This window comes from Anguilla rostrata, chromosome 4 (genome assembly GCF_018555375.3).
Source record: "Anguilla rostrata isolate EN2019 chromosome 4, ASM1855537v3, whole genome shotgun sequence".
NCBI classification, from domain to species: Eukaryota; Metazoa; Chordata; class Actinopteri; order Anguilliformes; family Anguillidae; genus Anguilla; species Anguilla rostrata.
Window position 1 is genome coordinate 56,774,667 of NC_057936.1, and position 25,430 is coordinate 56,800,096.

The 25,430-nt window shown below is 36.6% G+C and overlaps 1 protein-coding gene across 3 annotated transcripts in view; it reads right to left on the reverse strand.

The window, feature by feature from the left end:
* The window catches only part of negr1 (neuronal growth regulator 1), a 198,308-nt gene that overhangs the window by 80,043 nt on the left and 92,835 nt on the right, over positions 1 to 25,430 (reverse strand). For all 3 annotated transcript variants that reach the window (XM_064333388.1, XM_064333389.1, XM_064333390.1), the window contains exons 3-4: positions 11,423 to 11,548; positions 3,398 to 3,529 (exon numbers count right to left, since the gene is read on the reverse strand). In XM_064333388.1, the coding sequence (XP_064189458.1) occupies positions 3,398 to 3,529; positions 11,423 to 11,548 (258 nt within the window). The remainder of the gene's footprint in view (positions 1 to 3,397; positions 3,530 to 11,422; positions 11,549 to 25,430) is intronic.

The window sequence follows — 25,430 nt, forward strand, 5'->3', positions numbered from 1 at the left end:
TGTAAATTACCAAAGCAACAGTGGTTGCAAGTCAAAGCATATCAATAGTGAGAGATGGACCATTAACAGGGTAGCTGTTAAACACCTCAAAACTATGGCCCTAAAAATAACCACAAAATGTAATCAGTGACCCAGTCTCAACAAATATTGTACATTGTGTGCTTCACAAAGCTGGTTTTTATGGCAGGGCCACCATTCAGAAACCATTTGTATCCAAGGCTAACACACAAACACTCATAACCTGGTGCAGAGCACAAAACATGGACCTCAGAACAATGGTAAAACACAATAGGGTACAAAGATTTATTTACTATTATTTTTATTTTTTTACCCTTTCCTAAATGTGGATGGCTTCATGTTTGGAGAAAGCCAAAGGAAGCTTAAAAATTTAATTGAAGAAATAAACCACAAATAATTACTACTACCTAATTCAGTCCAAACTCTCTTCTTCTTAGGCTGTAAATGGCTGATATTTCTCTGTATCCCCCTGAGGACTCTAATGTGGCTAAGTGATGCGGATGTTTTCTGCCAGCAAAGAAATTACTGGAGGAAAACATCTACATCCAAAATTGCTGACAAACACTTTTAAATATGCACATTTTCATTGGTATAGCAAGTTTTCCTTTCAGTTTACTTTATTTTTTCACACTTTGCTACCAAATTTTAGCATCACTTCTCTTCAGAATGCATTGGAGATAAAGCCAGTTCGATGAACAGTGACGTGGAGTGTTCGCCAAACAACAAATAGCAACCATGAATCCAGAGGATTGGAGAAGCATTCGGGTATACCTAGTGACCAACCCTCTCATAATTAATTACTGTGGATTTGTCTGTGGTGTTTCCTGTGAAAGTGACACGTGAATATGATATGTTGGAGGTTGGCGCTCAAGGGCTTATCGTTGGTGACGAATCTGGCAGACTGTCCCTGAAGTTTTTTCAGAAGGAACACAGGTGGATACATAAACCCTAAACAATTCACGCACGCACTCTCTCTCTCTCTCTCTCTCTCACACGCACCCCACTAACACTCAGGACATCTAGCACTGATGTATAACTTGATTCTTTTGCCAATCAGCTGGCTAAGCCTACTGTTCTCAGTGTGTGGGGCTCCATCTCTGACTAAACTCATCTACACTCACCCAGGCTGGCTGTCAGAAAGACTGCCACAAGTGTCTAGCTGTCTGTCTAGGAGTGATGAGAGCATGGAACCCTGGGGCAGCATGTGCTCACAGTCAGCACCATGCCCAGGCCTGACACATTCAAAGTATTCCTCTTTTACTCCTGTCCTGGGATTAGGGTTATTTTGTTCAAACTATCTTTATGGCAGCACAGCACAGAATGGGGCCGGTGAGAAAGGACAGCGTTCAATCCTTGACTGAATTTAGGCTGACACAAAAAGGCATTGAGTAATGGGATTGCAAATCCTCACCCTTGACAAGGAAGTAAAATTGACATATCCATTCTGTCTGTCCGGGTGTGACAAGCCTTTCTGAGATTCCCCTCTCTGCTATTCTCTGGATTTGGTTTTTAAGTTGGATTCATTGGCTCACATAATGTGTGTCCCTTAGTGGCTGTAAGAACATACAAACGATGAAAGTGTGTTCAGGCCTTGTGGTTGCTCATTTTGAAAGACGCACTACAGTACAGTTCATCTTTTTGACTCCAGTGAGCTGCATGTCTGGCACGATTCACAGGGGAAATCGAGATTTAGAACTTTTCAAACATTTTTACGATTCCTTCGATAACACAGCTTAAGTGAAAGGGATAAATTGTTTTCGCCAAAGCTCATCGCTGCCCTAGGATTTACACTTCATTTAGACACAGCACGCTCATCCATCCCGCTTGAACTAATTATAGTCGACGGAATTTGTATGTCGGAAAGTACATGTCAACATGAAATAGCCTAGGTGAGCCAGAGCATTATCAGAGTGATGATGCTGACTCGAACCTCGTCAATAATGTATATGACAGGATAGCGAAAACAAATTAACACCACTTAATTCAGACAGATTTCCACACTGAAAGTCTGACCTAATAGCACAATTTTACCATAACATGGACAGTTTTGAGAGAGCTTATAGAGGTTATGTTGTTTCTATTCTTTATAACCTATGGCAACATATGATCCCCTTCTTCAATCTGCACTTTTTATACGTAAAAAAGGAAGCATTTCAGAGTAACATTTCACTTGAACTATACGATATAAGGCATACATTACTTTGTCAAACACATTGAATAAAATCTGCTATAACCAATCATGACAGTATATTAAAGCTTGTGAAAATTGTCACAACACTGCCTTAATGTATGCAGTGATCATTTTCTAACTGTTAATTTGTATAATTTATTGCATAAATTATGGCAGTGCTATAATTGTAATAAGCTGTAGTACTCTGTCATGGCTGATTATGGCAGATGTTATATCATGATTAAAGGAACATTATGGAGGCTTTATGGCTTATAATTCAAATAAAGAATTCACAAATTCACAACTTCACAAATGACCAGTGTGATTAACTGTGAGGAGCATTATTGTTTGCCTCCCAGTGTCTATGAAAAAATGTGATTTTTTCCATTTGCACTAGGAGCCACTAATTACAAAACATCACTATGAGGAACATAAAATGACCTGTAATGTAAATCATAGATTTCGACATGAACTATATATATGCTTTAGGTTTTTTAGGTATTTTTGGTTTGATTATTAAGGAAACACACCAATGAATTAATGCACCCACATTTAAAACTATTGATACCAGTTTTTTTCCATATTCTACTTGTGTGTGAAATAAATGTAAAAAAAGTATCCGTGAACAGCCTCAGTATACATGTTACAGTTCTAATGCTCACAAGCTAAAAGACCTGAATGATGGGCATTTGCAGAGATAGGGTTTAGCATATTAAAGGTATCAAAAAGAAAAACAAATGATATACTTGTCAAAGATGAAATAAATGGTATGCGTTGCACATGCTGTGTAGCAAGTGGGGAAGAAAAAAAACTGCCAAGTACTCATCCTCATCATTCCCAAAAAGGTAGCTTTTCTTGTGACCATGGTGAGCAAAGCCAGTATAATTCATTAATGCTTTGAGTGCTCATTACTGCCTTTTCACAGTTTTGAAAGACTCATTACCTGCATAATGGAAGACTCCGTATAACACTGAAAACTTTTCCTCACCGAAAATTAATCATCTCTGCGCAGACAAAAAAGGGAATTCTCCCGTAAAATATTCAGAAACTTCAATCAAGAAGTTATATTAAAAAACTTCTGTCCTGTGGGCAAGGTGCTCGTGGATTAAGCCAGGTTACTAATGAGATGGAAGTGACAAAGTCCTTGTTGGAGGTTCTGCTGTTCTGAAGCCCTGTCAGCATAAAGAAAAGGAAGAGCATTGTACTTACAGTTGACTGTTACTTTGACCGTCTTCGTATCGGGGTAGGAGATGTCATTTTGAGCACTGCATTCGTAGTCCCCAGCTTGATCCCTGTTGATTCCATTGATCATTAAATACTCTCCACTTTCGTACTTCTTGGCTACAAGTAAGGAGAAAAAAAAATAAAAAATCACTGCGGTGGATTTCACAGCTCTCTTTCATCAGTAAATCTCATCTTCTTACCTGTGAGGAAAGTCAAGGGAAGGCAGAATATTTATAGACTTTAATAGCTTTTTTTTTCCGAAGGTACCCAACTGCAGATTTAATTAATGTAAAAAATAAATGAATAAATAAATGTTGCAAGTCAAGAAAAGCGATCATGTTAAAACACATTTTGAAATGCCACCTTCTTCCAAAGGCCTTTTTGCAAGATAAACTCATAATGATATGTTCTTAATGAATAAGATATTGAAAAGGCAGAGTTTAAAATAGTAATATAAAATGTTACATAAGTAATATATAATTCAATAAGCTGATTATATTTCAGACAAGTGAGTAGGATGTTTCATTTGAAGGATATATTTGAGGGCAAATGAAACTCACACCTTTTCTCCCTTCGGATCACAGATCTCTTCAAGAACATAAATGTCCAACAGATTATCACTCAAAAATAAAATGGAACCATCCTATTTAGACATGCTTGAGCTATTCAACAGCCCAAGACATCATCTCACAACACTGTGATTCTGACACATCTTCATGCACAAGATGAGAAGAACGTGCTAATTTGTCACCACACACTGAACACGGCTCAGTCCTTCCTAGTCCACAGCAAATCCCCACCATCTGGCCTACCTGCCAATTCCATCTGACCGCTTGAATTCATCCAAAAAATGTGCAGCTTGACTCATCTTCCCTCCCCATCTCTACTCCGCTAATTAATCTTGACATGCTACGAAACTACAGACAGTATCTATCTACCAGTAAAAAGTAAACCTGCACTTCTGTGCTGTTGGACATGTGTCTGTCCCTCCTCTAAATGGTTCCCTAAATGAGTGCCATGCCTTCTTCAGCCTTGGTCTGACCTTTTCTGACCTGGGCTGCGCACTCATTAATTCCGTCGAGAAGCCTTCCGAAAACTCCCTGTTCCAGACCGCACCTGGTTCGTCTTTTCTGGATCTGCCCAAAGCTGCCAGCTCTACAGAGAGCTGAGTGAACAGCTGTTTTTTATTTGTTTCCTTTTTCTTTTTTCTTTAGCTTGATTGATAGTGGATACTTATTTAGCAGTTCTTATTAAAAAAAAGAAGGATACATAGATCTGGCAGAAGCCAGGACAATGTGTTCTTGTTTTGAGATGATTAATGGTTTACAATAGTAAATGTATAATGTATTGTTTGAACTTGTAAATACATAAGCCATGTCAGACAAGTGCTTACAACTGAATAAACATACAAATATCTGCAGAGAATTGCTTATGTTTCAGTACTAATATAAAGAATGGTTTGAATGTTTAATTATTGCATTACATCAAACTCCAATGGTGCACCTTGATGTCATATACCATTATCATATACCACATACCAAATATTTATAATGATCAAATATTGGTGATAATACACAATCTTGATTCCACTTGAAATAATTATTTATATAACATCAAAATTATTTACATTTCACAATCCCACATATTTTTTTTTGTCCTATTAAAAAGAAAGGATCCTGTCAAATAATTAATATGCTTCATTAACAATGTGGGGTTGCTTGACACTGGACTGACAATTAACATTAATATGACGTGAATAATAATATAAGCAATGCATAAGCCTGTCTTCTTTTCATCTTACTCAGAAAGGAAATGGAAAGCATATAAAAGTAGAAAATCATCCATTCTTAATAAGCAAGAAACTGATTTCAAAGAACTTCATTTTCAATAAAAAAAAAAAAATCATCTCAATGGGATATAATATATTCTAACCCTGTCAACACAACACCAATAATGAATGACTCGTTGCTTAATTTAAACACTTTTTATAAGGAACTCATGCAACAGTGACTGTAAAAGCATTTCACAGATACTGAGTCATACATATTGATTCAACAATCATCTACTCAAATCTTGTCATTATTTAAATGAGGACAATAGTCTATGTTGGTACATATTTTTAAAAACAATCTGAACACCAAAATAAGTACAATGCTTTGAAAGCCATAATTCAGGAAAATCAGGAGCAAAAGTTCACCCCATGCAATGTCTATTTAGTTTTTCATTTCAAAGTTGCCTCACTGTGGAAGGATATTTTCGACTTGCATCTGTTCAATATCACTTTCTTTTCAAAACATTATTAGTAGAACATTAGAAAGGAACATTATTGTAGCTATCGGTTTCTAAATTAGTGTGGCCAGTGGAGCAACATTTATTTGGCTATTAAAAATCATTAATGCCATTGATCATTATCATTAATGTTTACCGCAAATATGCCAAATATCAAAAATGAAATAAATAAAAAAGGCCTCACATAGTAAACAGCGGTATTGCACATCAGCCTTCAGATGCAGAGAAATGAATGCAACACCACCCAGTCTCCAGATCCAAATTAATCTTCAACAATATTGCACTTTGTGGCAGGTATTTATATAAAGCTCCAAAGAAGTACCATGCCACAGCAAATACAGCGTCTGTTCAGGTACACAAAGAATATGCCCATCTATATTTTTGAGTCAGCTAAAATGCTGTCATAAATAATGAGAGCAGTATGCACATGACGTTCCTGATGTGATATATGGTGCACAGGAAGGCCCAGTAGGAAGGTAAAGAGACACAATTTGAACATTTTGCGTTTATTTATTCATTTCTTTTTTTTTTGCTTCCCTCTGAGGAAATGCCAGCTTGCCTCCTCAATCTCTTAAAAGTGTCAAACTTTCCAAAACAGCATTTAACTTTGAGAAACCATTATGCTTTCTGATGGCATCTTCAGTACAGATATATAACAGCAGTGACACTGAATTATGGCAAGGTGGTGGGAGGGTTTTTTTTTAAATAAAAGTACAAAAATATACATTCTCCCAGTAATATAGTTCATCATATCTTGATAATGTGTATTGCTTCAGTTGTGTTTAAAATGTTTTTAATTTCTTTAAAATGATGACAGGCTTGTGACTATGAATTCCAGTGAATTTCACACAAATTGCAAATGAACTATGTAACTGTATCTGTGGTGCCCCTCATGTTAAAGCTGTCACAGATGTGGTGTAATCTCTACCAAGATGCCCAATCTGTCAGCATCAATCACATTTTTCCAGGTATGCTGCAGTGTGTCCTTGTATTATTTGATTAAGTCAGTGGTAACCAACCCTGTTCCTGGGGAGCTATCATCCTGTAGGTTTTCATTACTACCCTAATTCACCACACCTGATTTAACTAATTAGCAGCTGAACAAGATCCCTTGCTGTTGAATGAGGTGAGCTTTGTTAGGCTACAGTGAAAGCCTACAGGTCGGTAGATCTTCAGGAACAGGGTTGGTTACCACTGCTTTGTGGTGTGACACTAGATTAATACTTATATACCTGCAATGATAATCTTTTAAATGGATTCTTACAATGCACAGGTAACAATGAAGCAGGAACAATAACAATAAAAGGCAAAGGGGGGTACTAAAGGAGAGCTTAGTAGGTGCATCCATTGGAAAAGGTGCATTGTTACACCCCCTAGCAGCATTAGCACAGAATGTCTCTGAAATTGACACTCTTCACCCACTAAGGAGGGGATGAAATAGGCCATTAAATTTATGAAGTAAACAAGCCTCTGGCAAAGATTCTAGTCATGCACAGATGCTTAATGTTGATGTAAAATAAAGAAACTGTTTGCATTGACCTTTCCAGGACTACTCAGACTACTGGCAAACACTGAATCATAGTCATTTATAAGTTACCAAGTAAATGCATTTTCCAAAGTTACCATAACTGACGTGCAATTAATATGTTCTTTATATCAAGAAGTGTTCTGCCAGGTGATGGCAAAGCTGTGGAAGGTGCTTTAGAAGCAGCACCCTCAGCCGTCAAGGTAATATCTCATACGTATTAAAGGTACTGCATCAATGATGGACTTTGACTGGATTCCTCCTTTTAAAGTCTCAGGTCTCTGGCTATCATGACACAAAATGTTAATGTTCTGGCCATTTTCAGGAAGAATACATTTTATATGACTTGATTCTGCCAACTTCCAACTTCAGCAATGTAATTAACCCTTTAGCTCCTCATTTTAAATAAAAAGGCAATACGGTCTGGTTTGCATTGCTCTTAAAAAAAAAAAAAAGCTTTATGCCTTTGTGGTAACACACACCAGACAAAAGAGTAAAAGAAATTCTAATAAAAAATTGCTGCAACCAAAATGGCACTTTTTCTGTAGTAGAGCAGTGGGCATATGTGCCAGCCTATGTTGGTGTCTATCTGTCCACATGCCTGCTGTACATGCAATGGAATATCACTACTGCAGTGTGCTACTGTTTGCATTGGAATATCATACAGTAGCAGGGAACAGTGGGTGCTGGCATTATACTATCCTACAGTAAATACTACTGGGGCAGTTCAATACTGAGGAAATCTCATTTCTCATTGAAAGATTATATATTTTAATATAAAATGCGTCAGTTCTGCTTTTGTGAGCCCAGTTTAATAAAGTTCCTGAAAACGTCATATTAAAAACATAAAACAACTTAATGGAAAGAAGTACACAATTAAAGTTTAGAGGTTGATGTGTCAGTGTATTTTATGGTATTGACTTACATTTAATTTGAAAATCTGCTTCAGCTCAAACAGCTACGGAAGTTTTACATTGAGGGAAGATGCAGCAATGTCAAAACATCTCATTCATGGATTTTTGTGCTATTTCTTCAGCTCATTATTTTAATTTAATGCCGGCGTTGAAATGAAATGCCCACCTACATTAGAACAGTGTGGACTGCCATTGTTTGTTACTTCCTAAAGAGCCACTTATTTAAACCCTGCTAATGCTTTCCCCTGCTGTCTCCTTCCTCAATACCTAATTTAAATGCCATACATTTACATTCACTCTATCTGCTAAAGCAAAAATGGTCCAAGTATTGACCAATGATATGCTCTCAAATCAAATTATCAAATAATCATAATCTTCTTCTTCTTCTTCTTCTTCTTCTTCTTCTTCTGCAATGGTGAATATGCTGTGTCCTGCAATAGATTGGTGACCCTGTCCCGGGTGTATTCCTCCCCTAATTCATGCTAGGATAGGCTCCAGCACCCACCATGACCCTGACCTTATTACTTATTATTATTGCAACAACAAGTTAAATAAAAGCCAGGGCTCTGCACTTTGAAGAGACAAGTCTTTCCATACATATATATATATATATAGAAGGACATCACAACAAGGTTCATTTAGTATTCTGTTAGCCTTAGTTTCTGCTAAGTGAAGTCACAGTAAGCAATTTCCCATACTGTTAAGAACAAAATAATATTCCTTCAGGGCTGCCATGCAGAGATAGGATGAGCCTTATTGAAGACTCTTTTAGAGTGGAGTGTGAGCCAGGTTTTCACCAAGTTATTATTTTTTTTGCTCCATAGTCATGCTTGGTGAGTATGTGTGAAACACATTTGTCAAAGTTTTGCAGTAAATGAATGTCATTTTGATATCAATGACTGGGTGTGCAGACAGATTTTTGGAAGTGTGCTTTTACAGATAAAGCAAAGCTCTATATCGACTATGTGAGTAACTATTTAAAATTGTAAACCTTATTTAGCAGATTTGTTCATGTGCATTGATTTTTACAATTCACTATAATGTGTAACATTAATGTGCTCATACTGTGATCTAATTTTATTGTACAAAATTTTGCTTATTTAACATACTGATACAATCCTAAGTAGACATGTGACATATTGTCAATATGTTAATGGATAACATTTAAATGTGAGATCAAATATGAAAAAGGAAGGCCTTCATGGATTATAAGATGACAGAGCTATCATCCTGTTATACCAATGACATTCTTTACCTTTTGAAAACTCAAATTTTGAGATTTATTTCTTCTCCTTTACACAAGGAATTGAAGTAAAACATCTAGAACATCATTGCCATTCTGACTTTAAAAAAAGCACCTGTCTTCACTTATCTTTCTATTTGACTTTCAAAACTGATCAAACTGAATACTTCACCTGAATTGTACACCTACATTCAGCAAAGACCTTTACCAAATGGTCCACTTTGAAAATGTATTGTAATTACAGCAGATGTCAATAGACTTCACAGTCCTAAAAATACCTTGTTGAAATGTGTGCTCTATACCCTTTAATTCTACCAGCTGAACATATAATTACACTCTGAATGAGCTCAATGAGGCTTCTTTGAAAAGAAAGCCAAAGGTTCCAGCTCACTTCCATTAATATACAAAATGTAACAATCAAATATGTGGTATTTTATTCAGGTATTTCAAAGGCAGATTTTATATCTGGAAGCTTCTACCCACAGAGGAAAAAAGCTTTTTAAAACATTTTCTGCTCAGCTGGGACTATGTCCTCATTGGCTGCCATTGGCAAGCAAGTGCATGTGTCTCTGTATTCAAATGTTTTAATGTTACTTTACTGATTTATGTACAACACAAAAGACTCAAAGCCAAAGATGACCTAGCTGTATCTGCACAAAATTTAATGTTTTTCATGCGGCTGTGTTCAAAGAAATTTGTATACGTATGTTTTGTTTTGAATTTGCCAGTCTAATTTAAAGGGCCAATACATCAGTATAAATCCTAACAATCATTTGATGCATTTGATTTGAGAAAAGAACACAATCAGATTTCAGAGTTTATTTCACATTCAGAAACTAATGAACAATTAAACAACCTCAATGTCTCAAGAATTGTAGTGGAGTAGAAATTATAGTTCTGAAAGCAGAAATAATATTTGAGGACATATAATCCAGTCGTATTTGGAAAACTGTGTACATGCTCAGATTTTCCTTCTCTGGTTTATAACTGATCACACATTTAAATTATCTTTAAACTCACACAGTTCTTGTTGACTGCTTTTGCTCAGTTTTGTTCCTTGCTCATATTTTAAAAAAGATTTTAAATTAGGGTAGATGCAATTATTCTCATTACACAGTGTAACACACAGCAGCATTTTTAATATTAACATAATCTATCACTTGGCCTTACTTAACAGCAATCTTGCTGTGTCCCTGGGACATTCTTAGTATGCCCATCAGTATCGAGGCACAAGCACATACTGTGTAGTTCAAATTTTCTTTAATTCTACATACATAATAGGTTTAAAGAGAACTCCATGGGTCTAAAAATGTAATCAACACACTGGGTTTTTACACAACCTTTATATATTTTATAGTTTGTCTCAGGTAAGGCTTTGAATACAATTAGAAGAATACCTCTGTAACAGCTAATTTGATGACGAATGTGTTGGAATGTGTTAGAAAACTGAATATATGACACTTTTTCAGACAGCTGTTGCCTGGACTCGAACAAAGCATCTGACTTGCCAATTAGTAGCATTGACTTTCTTACAATTAAGCAGATATGCTCCAATTTCCAGTTCAATAGCCCTACTGAATAGAATAAATAGAGCACATACAGCCTGTACATTAACATAAACACGATTTTCTGACATGGTATATGCAATGGCTTTGATGTGATACAATGAAGACTGCTTCATCATATTATGTTGATGACATAAAAGTATGGATACTCCTAAGTCCTCTGATTATTTTGTCCAATGAGTTAAAAACACCACAGCAGAGGATGTACAATAAGACATTCAGCCATTTCGATTGTTTTCAGATCCAATGCAGTGCAAGTGCAATGCAGTTTCTGTTTTGCTATCCTTCATTAATATTAATAAAACCCTTGAGAGGTCAAGGTCATTTCAATTGAAACTGTAAAGGTGCAATGGCATGATAAGCACATGCAATGCAGACAAGTGCACACTACAGAAAATACGATGCGTGTACATCACGCTCATCACAACTGTGACAGGGCATGTCTGGGTGGCTTAAGGTGAACGTCATACTCACCTAGTGGGGTTATATGCCTCCAGGAGATTGTGGGGTCTGGCTTCCCGCTGGCCATGCAGATCAGAGAGATATTGCTGCCTTCGTTTACAGTGGTGTCAGACGAAATGTCGTATATCTTAGGAGGAACTGTGGGGAGAAATGCGAGATTTGGGTTATGCTATTTTCCAAACATCGCCGTTTTTTCAGCCACAGTTCAGAAATGCTCTCCACATGAGAGAATCCTCATTCTTGTAAATGGCAAATGGACTGCATTTATATAGCGCTTTTTATCCAAAGCACTTTACAATTGATGTCTCTCATCACCCATTCACACACCAACGGTGAAAGGCTGCCATGCAAGGTACCAATCAGCTCATTGGGAGCAATTAGGGGTTAGGTGTCTTGCTCAGGGACACGTCGACACACCCAGGGCGGGGGATCGAACCGGCAACCCTCCGACTGCCAGACAACCACTCTTACCTCCTGAGCTATGTTGCCCCTGTACTTGAACAAAGATGACTGAATATGTAATTGTTTATAAAATTCATAACATGAATTCAAATAAATAAATAACTAAATGCTTACTTAATAATTTCTCTTTTTCTGTAAGATGTGTGATCCAAACCACCTGTGTATTAGGGGTTACATTTTTAGAAATCTCTGATTTTAGAAATTTGCAGGTCACAACAAATTAATATAACTCTTATTTTGTATACAGTTTGAAAATTAAAGTGTTTGGGAAGTTAATCTTGTTTTTGTTGCACTTGCTAGAAAAAAAAATGTTTAAATTCATTTTAGGTCAAAGTACAGTGCAAATATCGATGTAATTCAGGCCACATAATCATTATCTGTCTTTTAATCCTCTAACTAGTCACAGGGGAACTAGCTGACTTCAACTTTTTCATTTAACCATTATGCCAACACATATGTCTGGTGTGCAGCCAGAAAAACCAATATAAAAAAAAAAGATTTGGATAAAGCTCAGGCCCCAATAATATAGCATACATTTGCTGTAAGGATAAAAAGGCCATTATATAAGCCACTGGCTTTGTCATATGGCAGCTATATTGCATATTGTAACTTTTTCAATCTGTCCTGATCTGAAACTCGTATTACTCAAATCATATTTCAAACAGGTTGAGTATGTCACACTCAATCCTTACTTTCCAAAGCAACAAAGAAATGAAGCAATTACATGCCACATGCAGAATATTTTCTATGTGCCCTGTTGCTGCTGATTCTAAAGCTATGCAACATAAAAAGTGACACCCCAGACAAATAATTGAATTGAAAAAAAAGATTAGCCTCTCTAAAACTATGTCTTTTCAGATATATTTCCCTAATACTCATACCCACAAACAAACAAACAAACAAACAGAAACAAAAGATAAATGTTTTAACAAAACTGCCATGCAGTCCTTCTTTTCACTTTAGTACCTCTACTATTTTTCTTAATGTTTTGAAAAGAGAATAGTGCGTTATTAACACAGGAACATGTATAATGTTTATAGCATGGTTTCAGATATTTCATCCACATAATGCCTTTTGATTCTCAAGGTTTTCATAGCATCAAACCATTTGTATATCCCAATAGTGAAAACCCTCAAGATGATGTTATATGTCAGACAGTAGAATTTTCGACAAAAAAGATTTTCTTTCTTATGGACTGTAATTTGCACATGGTTTGCAAAGCTCCATTTTTATCTAAATAGTGTGTTACTGGGCGAATCAAAATTCTTTCACTTTTAACGTCTTGTATTGTATGAAGTTATATAACACAAACACATGTAAACAAAGATTATGTATTCCACAGCACACTCAAATTCCAAATATCCATTTGCATACATGAAAATGGTAACTATGCAATGAGTAATTAAGCATCAACTGGCAAATTATTCCAGTCTTATTGCAGAAACACAAGACAAGTACAGAGTAAAAAGTGTCCATGTGACAAAATTAAAAGGAAAAAAAAATGTTAAAACTAGTTCAATCATTTGAATGGACTCTAAGAAAAGGATTCCATAACTTATGCATAAATTTGTCCACAGCACATTGTTCCCCTTAATGATGCAAAACACATGAGCAAGTGTTAATTGTGTCCCCTATGGGTATGAGAGAGCTATGCAAGTAATCATAGCACAGCCTGAAAGAGCATAAAACTTGATAATTCACTTATTGTGTGTGAAATCCACATAAAGTTTAAAAATATCGTTTTGCCAGTAAACTGACAGATAATGTCATATATAACATTCAACTAAATATTTGACAAGTCCTATAATGACTTAGTTTACTAATGTTACCCATTACAGTGTATTTTAAAAATTAATGCACATGAACGAATCTGCTAAATAACGTTTACAATTTTCAATAAGCATGCTGCGAAAACGCTTGCTGAAAAATGTGTTTGATTGATCTATTCTTTTTATGGCCAACTACCTGGTGAGAAAACCCAGTGCAAACAACTAGGACAGAGAACATGGGGCAGAGATTATGAGACACTGGCATATCACATATTCAAAAAAATATGTTGAAGAGAGAACATATGTCAAAGAGAATTGTATGCATAAAGATAGATAAATGAAGTCACCTCCATCCAATAGCATGCAAAGGAAAGGTTTAACAGGCAGTGGCATTACAGTGAAATTACAGTGAACCTCGATGTAGGCGACTTCACAATATTTAAAATAATATCTTTACTTCAGATTAAAATAAACTATATATTTAAAAATGTTAACATTCAAAGAAGAACTTCTGAGGCTGTATGAGAAGATTAGTGTATATCTCAGAATTTCCTTTTCTGTGACACTGTATTCAAATGTCCCCACACAGTGATAACTACAATTTCCAGGACTCTTAAACCCTAATTCAACATTGAGGCAAAGCTTGCAGTCATCAGATCATGACTGTCAACCCCAGGGGCTTTTTAAAAGCTGCACCCTTAGACAATGAGGGAGGAAGGAATTTGAGGAGTAGGAGATAAGTGTTGTTTATGTTAGGAATTCACTTTGTTTTGATCACTGTGGGAGGCACAGAACTGGATTCCACCAAAGCTCTTGGATTGTGTTCCTACAGATAATTAAAGGGGCTGAGCCTTCCTAATATTGTTGGGAAAGCATCGTTCTTCTCGGATTCATTGTTGAACTTCTTCTTAAATGTCCTAGTTTTAAGTCTGATGGGATATATTGAGTTGGAGGTGCCAAACTGTAGCAGACATCAACCTTATGGTGCTTGCTGGAATGTAGCAGTCACCAATCCTATGGTGCTTCCTTTTGCACAGTTTTTGTTTTCACACAGTTAGATTATTTCTCCTTGATTTTGTAAACTTGACCTCGTAACTCCCTCTCGTAGTTCAAGATTCCGTCGACTCAGCACTTGATTATAGGGCTATGTGGATCAGCTGTTGATCAGTGTCTAGGAGGCTGGCGGTTAACTGGTCATTGCGAGCTGCTGTCGTGCATTATCTCTCGTCCAATAAGGGAGAGGTGAAACCCTCTCTGCTCCATTAAAAAAGGTAGGAAACGGCATAGCCACGCTGATTTCAGATCCTGCCCTCGTGTCAGCTGCTTTATTTTAGCTGTACCCTCGGATGGGTGACAGACCTACAGAGGATAAGTGATAAAAAAAGTTGGGGAAGCCCAGCTATTTTTAAGGCGTACTATTTTAAAATAAAAATACACATATTCTAGGTCACCTGCAGTTGGGTGACTAGCAGAACTAGCCATGGTTAATCATCGTCTAAGTCTATTACTTGCCTGAATGATTGCCTAGTGCTACAGGGTTTGTTTTATTTCATGAAAGTTGAGTTTTGAAAAACCTCCTCCGATCCACATAACTCATTTTGTTATTTGCTGTTCAACAGAAACGAAAAGAATGTAAATTATAAAGGAAAGGGAGAGAAAGCCAACTCCTAATCGGTTTTCTTGGGAACTGAAGAGGGATTTATGTGGATGAAAGTAGTACAGACTTATTCCTGATCAGCTAGTTTGGGGATAACTGTACTGCCACAAAACAAAGGTGCATGTTTATAGGTATACATTTCACTGCATAGGATTCAAGAACATTTGAGAGACTGCATGCATATGACTGTTCACCTATTAAAACAATCATATTCCACATTTTTACTTTTTACTATATATGGGCATTGTAAAGTTTAGTGGGCTCACTACCTGTTTCTGAAAAAAAAAATAATAATAAAAAATCGGACAACTGGTCCCCTAGTGCTCCAGGCAAGAATGCGAACCTTTCTCCACAAACAAGTTAAGCACTAGACAGTGACACAAAATTGGATTTTAGATTTTGAAGTCTAGATTTTGAATTCTACTTACTAGGACAATGTGTACCCTTTCAAAGCAAGAAAATGGTATTCTCTTCCGATGGAGCACAGCTCAACAGCAGGCTTTACAGTAACAATATTGTACAGGCAAGATGGATAGATGCCAGGCAGACCACTTTTAAAATGTAATTCAAATTACTTTACTACCTTTTGGCTGATTTTCATTCAAAGAATGTGAAATACCAAAGCAATAATGGAACCTTCATTTTAAGCTTTGCAGTGGGACTGGTAGCCAGGGGGTCCCAAAGGATCCAACTCAATTGTTGCAACTGTGAGATAGATTTACCAAGCTCTGGGTATGACCAGGGAGAAGGTGAAGAAAATAATATGGGGTTTGTGCTGAACATTTTACTTGTAGCATTACGTTTGAAAGAGTTGTAATATTGCGTTATTTTTATGTGTTTTGGACAATTGAGCGGAAGGAAATTATTTGACAAGGGAGCACTACCTGACCTACATACAGCCCCAGTAATCTACCCACAGACCCCTTTAAGTCAAAACAGTGGGGGCAGCACAGCATAATTACACATCTGGAATGTAAACAAGGAGGAACATTTCTAAGTGGAGCCCAATGACTTGTTGTAGTGAGGCTACCTTTGAAAGAATGCTGCGTTCATAGCTAAGTTTAACACTCTTACCAACTGGTGGGTTGTATGTATGAAATGATAAATGTGAAGGTCCTCCAATTCAAAAGAGTTGTATAGAAACACTCACGTATTTTTGACATGGGTAAAAACCTTAACATAGCAGATATGTCTGCTATCTTTAATTTTTACTGACATATTCAAATCCAGTCTTATTGACAACCTTGATCCCTGATAAAAAAAGTTGAATAAAATAAACACAAGTAACAAGCTATATTACATGCTGAAAATGGAGACATTACTTTCTGTAATATTTATGCACAATCAGAGCTTTTAACAAGGAACAATTTTATATCCCAAAAAAGACAAGTGGACATGATATACTGGACCTAACTGTATACTGGTAACACTTAAACATTTTTGGATATTTAAGCTTTAAGCCTGCTTTTGTACACAGAAAAAAACATTAAAATGTTGGCCTACTTCTTACTTTGCTTTAATCTCTCTCACTCTGGCTGTTCTATGAAATGGCTTTTTTATTTCAGTAAGTCAAACAGATTGTGATCTTAATGGAAATAAAGTAAGTGTCCCCGTCTTTCATTAGCCTCGCAAGCCATGCTGAATTCTCCTTGCTTGTCTGCCTTTCATTGTTTACTTGTACTTGCTCTCGCTGCTGGCAAATAGCCTCAGTGACTGATAGCAACAAATGGAAAATGCTGAACTTCTCTGCTGACGATGCTCACATTAAAAATAAAACATAACCTGTTAAGCAGCGCAGAACGTCTCAATACGAACACTGTTGCTGGTCACTGAAGATCACAGAGCCATTATATTTTACACAATGATGTGCTAGCACTGGTAAAATAAATCAGTCAAACATAATAATTAGGTTATAAACTAACTGGAGTTTATACAATATAAAAATACAACCGTTTCCAGATCATATATGAAAGAAACAAAATGCCCAGACCAGAAAAAGGAGCTACTGTATGTACAGATGGGTAAAATATATTTAAACTTAGTCCTTTAAACTGTATAGCTGAAGTGCTATATGACAGAATATTGAATATTCATGAGATTCTGCAATGCTTACAGTTGTGAATACATTATTCAGGAATGCTTGAGTAATGTGCAAATTGTATATAAACAACATGAGCGATGAATGCATGCAAGTATGTCATATAGCCATTTTGGATGACAGCACATGGACACTTAACATGATGACAGGGTTTCCATAATTTAGTCAAAAATGTATCATCTACTGCCACAGAATTTGGCCTTATCCAGAATTTTCCCATTGAAATATCCATTTTAGAGCAGTATTTCTACTGTGCCAGCAGACACCAAATATATTAACATACCAGTGATTGTTCAAAAATACAATTACTCCATTAGCACGTTATGCCTTATATGTTTAACTATGGAAAACTGTGACCCAATATTTTCAATTGGCAGTTCCTCAACAGTTTGGCAGCCAGCCCGGGGCCCACGCCAAACACAATCTCACAATGGTGAGCTTATAAGCTATTTATGAATGGAAATAAGCGCAGCTCTATTCATTTCCTTAGGTGTGACTCAAGCAGGGAAACAATGGGTCTGGCTGGACACAGATAGTGACATAATAAATCCATCCACCGTCCACTTGAAAGCACTGAAACAGGAAGTAACAGAGGAATGAAACTTCGACACATGTGAATGGTCCTTTTTTGATAAATGTTTCAGACTCATATTGACTATAACACCGTTTGGAAGAAATGTGCTTATTAGCAAAGTCAGAATTCACCATTTACTATCATTCCTCATGTGCTAAATACACACAATACTTATCAAATTATCCATTAACTCTTAAGATACTACACTAATTAAATGAATATTGAAAGATAATTGGATTTGCAATTGAAATGTTTGGCACAAGAAAACTATAATTATGATCGATTGATGGGGGTGTGCGTCCTCCCCCCCATCAATCGATGGATGCATTATCACAGATCGGTCATGGCCTTATTACATCAAAGTCCAGTCCAGTACCTCTTTTGTCATTTCTCCCATTTAAGTATGCCAATCGATATTTTGAGATGCTTTGATGTATTTAGAAAGCATGCGAACAGGACTTTGTGATTTGCCAATTTTGACTAAATATATAAAGTACCCAGTCTGACAAAACCCCAAACCCTATACCAAGACAGCAAAAAAATAAAAAATAAAAATACATTCACAAACTCAGCCCTTGCCCTATGGTACACACTGATAGCACTCTCGGGAGCACCACAGTCACAGCACATAAGAGTTAAGATTCCATTGTTTGCAAGACAATGGGCAGCCTTGTGCACCTACTAAACCAGATAACAGAGAGGAGAGGGCCTCGTGATGGAACTTTGAAACAGGCCCCCATGGGCCATGGAATGCCTGTGTATCATCTGGAATGTTCTTGTGGATTGACATATCTATTGTTTTCATAAATAAAATAAAATAAAAAACTGTTGTTTTAGAAAACAGATTTAGTTTTTTCAAAAGCAAAATAAGAACAATCATAATATTTGTTCAACTATTAACTAGTTAACTGTTAAAATGTATGTCAACCTTGACACTCCAGGAATGGCAACATCTTTCCTTTTTGAGCTCATCAAACACTTCTCTTTACCATACTTGCTGACTTAAAATTGAAGGTGGTCAAAATGTAGAATCATCATGGACAGTTTTGAGGAGTTTTGAGTATATATTTCATTTATTTCACCATTGCCAAGCACTCAGTATAATACAAACACCTACTGGACTTGAAGTAAAAGTTTTGTTTTCAGTTGAATTCAGCTTCATCCTTGTGGATCCATCGACATGCTGCTAGAATTCAAATCCCCTGCATGCAACTTCAGTGTTAATGTGTCAAACGTGCGCAATGTGAAATTTGAAACAGAAAACGTGCCATTTTAGCTCCAGGACACAAACAGATAACACACAGGATTCAATGCACATGAGAGAGAAATGTGCAAGGCGTGAAAGTAAAGCTGTTCAGAATAGCATTAACACTGTACGCAAGTTTCTGTTCACCTGCCAAGGGACTACAGTTGAAAACAAGCTGCCAATGCTGGCACACTGATGCAGCTGCTTTCATATTTACTTGTGTACATTGTCTCTTCGAACTTCTAACTAAATTAAACACATAAAATATATTGAATAAAATAATGAGTACATGAAACATGAGTTGGCATGATTATACAATTATAACATCATTCTTTAACAGAGATTCTCACGTTTTCCTTAATCCAAAGAAAAAAGTTCATCGAGTCCATTGAGCCTCAGGCATGTCGCCAACCCATATCTTTCAGTACTGACTGCATACAAGAGGCCTTGTAGTTATGATGCCTCAGTCTGCAACACTAATTTTGAATTCACGGGACAGACTACGCTGTAGGATTTGTTGATATTGATAGTTTTCTTCAATAGCAATTTAGAATAGCACAAACCAAATCGCAGCTAAAGCACTGATATATATTTTTTTAGAAGACTGTTTATATTGAATACTTCATTTCTGAACGCTCCGAATGAAAGCACCCAATTTCAGGTATCAATATTCTTCTGTTACCTAGGACAAACAAAACAGGAGAAAATTTGTTGAGTGACAAAATGTGTCAAGCATGAACGATGTGAAATTTGATGCAGGAAACTAAACCTTTTTAGTTCCAGGATACAAACAGACCACATACAGAACTCAATGCGCCTGGCTAAAATGTGTAAGGGATGAAAGTAAAGCCTTCCAGACAAGCATGGGGATTAAATTAACTGGATACAGCCCATGATAAGAGCACATGATGCTTTTCCTTTCAATAACAAAATTGAACTTTCTGGGATTTTTAAACTGCATTTATCTTTCAAATTAATTGCATTGTTTCACTAGACACAGCATCTGACATCCATTGATTGATTTGTTTTGGTATATAAAATTCTTCAAAGTTTAAAACAAACACATGCTAATTAATGCTGCCCTTCATGGGACCAAATAGCGGATGCATCAATATCTAAGCAACACTGCATTCATTTATTGACAATAAAAGCTCTTTTCAAAAGTATGAAATATAAAAACACAACAGAAACACAACAGAAAATAATAACAACAGCAATAACAACCAGCAATGAGCCGGTTTCAATTCTTAAAGCAGGAGGACACTTCATGGATTTTAACGCAGACAAGGTGACAAAAAAGATCACACTTTAAATGAGTGTTTCTCATAAAGGCTTTATAAAGCAAATATAATGCCTTTCTAAGCATGACACAATGGCTTCATAAATCATACATATTGACATGCTATGCTAAGCTCTGATAAACAATGTCACCGGGCTAATGGCCAAACATTATAAGGGTGGCTTATTGTGTAGGACTTATTTAAAGGTCAAACATTTAGTTTTTTTTAATTTTTTTTTTTAAATGTGGTTTTTTAATTATGGTGCCAAAGAGGCTGATTGGGTTTATATTTGCTTAGGCATGTAGCCTCCAAGGAACCTGACCAGACTACCAAAACTCTCCCCAGTTACCATTGAGCTTGAAATCCTGAGAATAATAACAACAAACTGAATGCTGGAGAAATGAAAAAAGAAATATATCTGCATCGCTGCATACAATGTGTCAAACAATAATAATAAAAAAAAAGAACTACTGTAAAAAAGAAAAGAAAAAAAAAAGAACCGGAAATGTCTATTACACATGTTTAAGGCACATGGTAAATGTAAACTCAAGCTTGTTAGTCAAGCTTCTGAACCATGACAATTAGGGCATTACATAAAAACACAGTCATGTGACAGTGATTTCATTCATTTCCTATGCGAGGAATAAACTTTACATAGAGTTGGGAGACAGAGCCAGTTCCTCTTATAACATGGCCACTGGCATATACCTTTTCCCATTATAGTCAGTTGTAAATAGAATGCTCAGAATGTTGAATTGTTTGCGTATTAATTTGGAATGGTGATAAGGCCACCCTGGAACTACTTCATAGCCATGAATTATACCGCAAGTTCTCTCAAGTCAGGGTTTCCCTGCACAGGCGGCCACATCGATCACTTTTTGTGCCGCCTCTACAAAATTCTGGCCAGTGCCGGCATGGAAAAAAAATAAAATAAATTATAAATACAAGTGTTGCGCTCGGTGGATTTCTATCACTTGTAACTGCAATGGCAGCATTACTCCGATGTGGCGCTGTGTCGTAATCAGCACAGTGCACCAGGAAAGGCTCTACTGAGGAAGAACGCCAAGCCACAGCAGCTGAATGCAGCACAGTGTGCATTTTCAGATGTCACTCTGAGCCCGCTGCATTCGGATAGGTAAATCTTGTTTTCTTTTGCACTCATGCACATCCAATATTTTCTAAAAAAGTTTCCTAAATTACATCCTATCTGTTTATTATTTTCAATCTTGCACATACGGCCCGTAGAAACACCAGAAAGAGAGTTCCTGTGGAGGAGTAGATGAAATGACAGAACAGTCATCATCTGATCATTACTGGCTGTTAAAGTATAATTCACCTGCTGTTGACGTCCAAAAGAGTCAAACACAGATGTTCAGCCGAAAGCCAAAAATGTCCAACCGGGAACTTTCCCAAAGCAATAAAACATTGACACTCAAAAAACTTTCTAAAATTGTCTAAAACATATAATTCGCAATACAGTACTAACAAGATGTGGAAAATTTGATCATGTGACCATGCGATCACGATTAATACCTTTGCCTCACTTTGAGCCAGGAAAAACCCTGAGAGTCTTACTGGGGGTTTTCTGCCATGGAATTTATCATAATATCTAGGGCCATATCACCCTAATAAGTAGATCTAAATAATATGCATTTTAAAAGCACACTTCTATACAAAGCCATCAATAGTCATTTTGATTTTCCTCATGCCAAGGAAGAAATCTTCTATATGGGAATGCGATTGCTAAAAAAGTAGTAAATGGCTCATTACACTCTGCCTTTTTAATAATACATCCCAGATACCATGACATCTACCATTCAACACAACGGTATACTATTAATGGCCTATTTATTTAAGCACATGGACTGTCTGTGTTAAGAAAAAAAATATTTAAAAATGCAGTATGTGACAACTGCTGAACTGATATATGTCAAACACAACAGAACAGGAAACTATAAAAATGCACCACTGGTGACAGAAATATATAAAATAATACAACCCACACTATTTTAATATGATTGTACATTTTAAAATGTATAATTTCATATAAAGCTTTAATGAGCTCTTCATTGGAACATCTGCCATGATAACACATAATCTACACATTTCAGTGACGACATTGGTGTAAATGAGAAGTTCCCAACCATATGGCGGTTAATGAGAAAGCACTAAAGCAAATATAATCCGAACATCATATGCATAGAGCCTTGAAAAAAACTGAGCATGCACAATGAAAGGCAGTGATCAGCCATCTTCAGCAACTATTTCTGCCAGTGTAATGATTCTGCAGATTACATCACTTTTTGACAGGTCCAAAAATAGATTAAAGTTTTCCATAATATGCTGTTTGCATTATTCGGAAATAATATGCCACTACAAAGTGCTGCAAATGCATTTTTCGTTCCCTCGGCGTGGTGTGTAAAATGTGCAAGGGAAGGGGCTAGCAGACAGCCGTTCTTCAAAAAAATGAAGCAGGGCCTGTGTTTTCAAGGGGGAATGAGGGTACTGTTGCTCGAGGGGCTACTGTGCCTCGGCTCGACTCAACAGACATTCGCGAACAGCAGGAAAGGTCAACACTAGTGCAGAGCCCACCGCTTTACCTTCTATTGAGCATGCACTGATAGCGCATGCTATTTAATCTCTAATCCTGAAGATCTGCCATTATCCTCTCACTTGGTTGCTACGAGAATTATTTTGAATTTCTCCAAATCCCACTGTAAGCCAGCAATGTAGCAACACAAATGAAGGCAAAATATATTTTGTTAATAAAGCGTACCTTGATTTATTCACATACATAAAACAGGTGCCATTTTAAAATATTATCGCTTGTATTTTTTCCAGGTTTATGCAGTTTCGACCCTTTTATTCAGTGTTCAGTTGTACATTAACAGGAAATATTAATGACACGACAACAGCAGTACTAAGTCAGCATTGTGACCCTGTTTTCCAGCCTCCTTCGAGGCTGCTAGTGTTTTCTTCACGTGCTGATTCGTTAACTGCGGTATGATTGTCATGTTTACCCATTTTACACTAATTTCCCTTCCCTCACACTGCAGGAGCCAGTCAGATGGAGGCACCACAGCTGATCTGGGAGGCATTATCCTCTTCCCAGTCCCAGAATGCATAAATAAACCTCTAATGACGCCACCTTGAATTACAGAAACGCTTACAGCTGCACTATTAAAATGCAGGGGGTCTCCGCATACAGTGTAATACATGGCTTGCCTTTATATAAATTCTGACAGGTTCTCTGGGGCTGACTGCTGCCACCAAATTGCAGGACCCTATTACTTTACACCTACTGCCAGCCCACATTCCAATTACAGACCGGGAGGAATGCGATTTCCTGTCATAATCCAGACAGCCCTGGGCAGAGGGCTCGGGAAGGCAAGGAACAAATTCTTTACAATTCTTTTCTCATTTATCTATAATACAAAATGCAGATGGGCATTGCTGAAGCACATACATGCTTACAGCATCTTAACGGGCTTAGGTAGTTTGCATTATAATAAATACACAAATAAATAAATAAATAAATAAATAAAACAAACAAACAAACAAGTAACTAAATAAATAAATAAATACATAATGGAAAAATAAATAGCATTTGAAAATGGATTTGAGGCTGAAAGGTATCATTTAAGAGGTGGATGTTTTTTTCCTCCAAAGCCCTGTATTATCCAATTAACCATGTCTATTATTTAGCTGCCCTGCCTTTTCACAAATGTGAGGAAGCAATTAAAACTCCATTACAGAAAGACCCTGAAAGCTCCAGACATAACAAGTATTTTTGAAGGAATTTATTGAAGTGACCAGTTGTATATACTTCATTCAGATAACATACACTTCCCATATTTCAATTCAACAGTTACAATCTTGAACTGGCAGACAATTTTGGAAACAAACACATGATTATGGCAACAAATGAATACATTTTTAAATAACATCACCTGTACTCATCCATCAGTGGTGAGGTCAACAATACTGGTGAAGCAGGGATTACATATGGTAAGCACAATGTCATCAGTCTGAATTAATTGTGATCCAATACATTAACTAGAAACCCCTGCAGTATCTCTTTTCACAATATTAACAAAGAAAGTGAATGATGTTTGTGAACTGTTACTGAAGTAATTTAACAAATCAGGTTAAATTACAGAATTTATTGCCCATTTGATTCATCAGGATTCTTTAATGGTGAAAGTTACAGGGGAAACTTTTTACAGGGGTCTTTTATGTGAACTAACCTTTGGTGAAAAGCCAATCACCTTTTTACATACATATACAAAATATACAACCTAAAATTTGATCTTCATCAGCAGATCCCTGATTTATTCACATTTTCTTCAAATTATTTAGATGTTAAATTGGTCTGCATATTTGAACACATAAATTAGCACTGTGCTCATATGACTGAAGCCTGCCATCATTTTACTCTTGGGGATGAAGGACTTGTCAAATACATAGTAATTGCCATTCTATAGTAGAACCATAATGAAAGCAGCAATTAATCATTTTATCTTGTAATACCACCGGCGAGGAGATAAACATTTCAAAATAAAAGTCAACTTGCTTGCAAATTAGGAGGGATTCTTATAACATACAACACGCATATACTTTTCCAATTTAGATTGCGGTTAATTACCTTCTGAAAGCAAGCTTATTCTTCACTTGCGAGTGTACACTGCAGGTATGATAAATGAACGCTGTATAATCTGGTCTGCAGCAAATGGATAAGCTGTTTACCAAGCAGCCATTTGTTTTAGCGAGTATAGGCCGTATGATGTTAGGGTCACGCCACAATATGGATTTTTCTTACAAGCTCTTATAGTAAATTGGAGAGACATGAAAGACAGGGCCACACAGTTACAAGGCAACATCATCAACCTTTCCGAAACAAGCTTTGCAACACATTGCGTCAGACAGTTCCATCA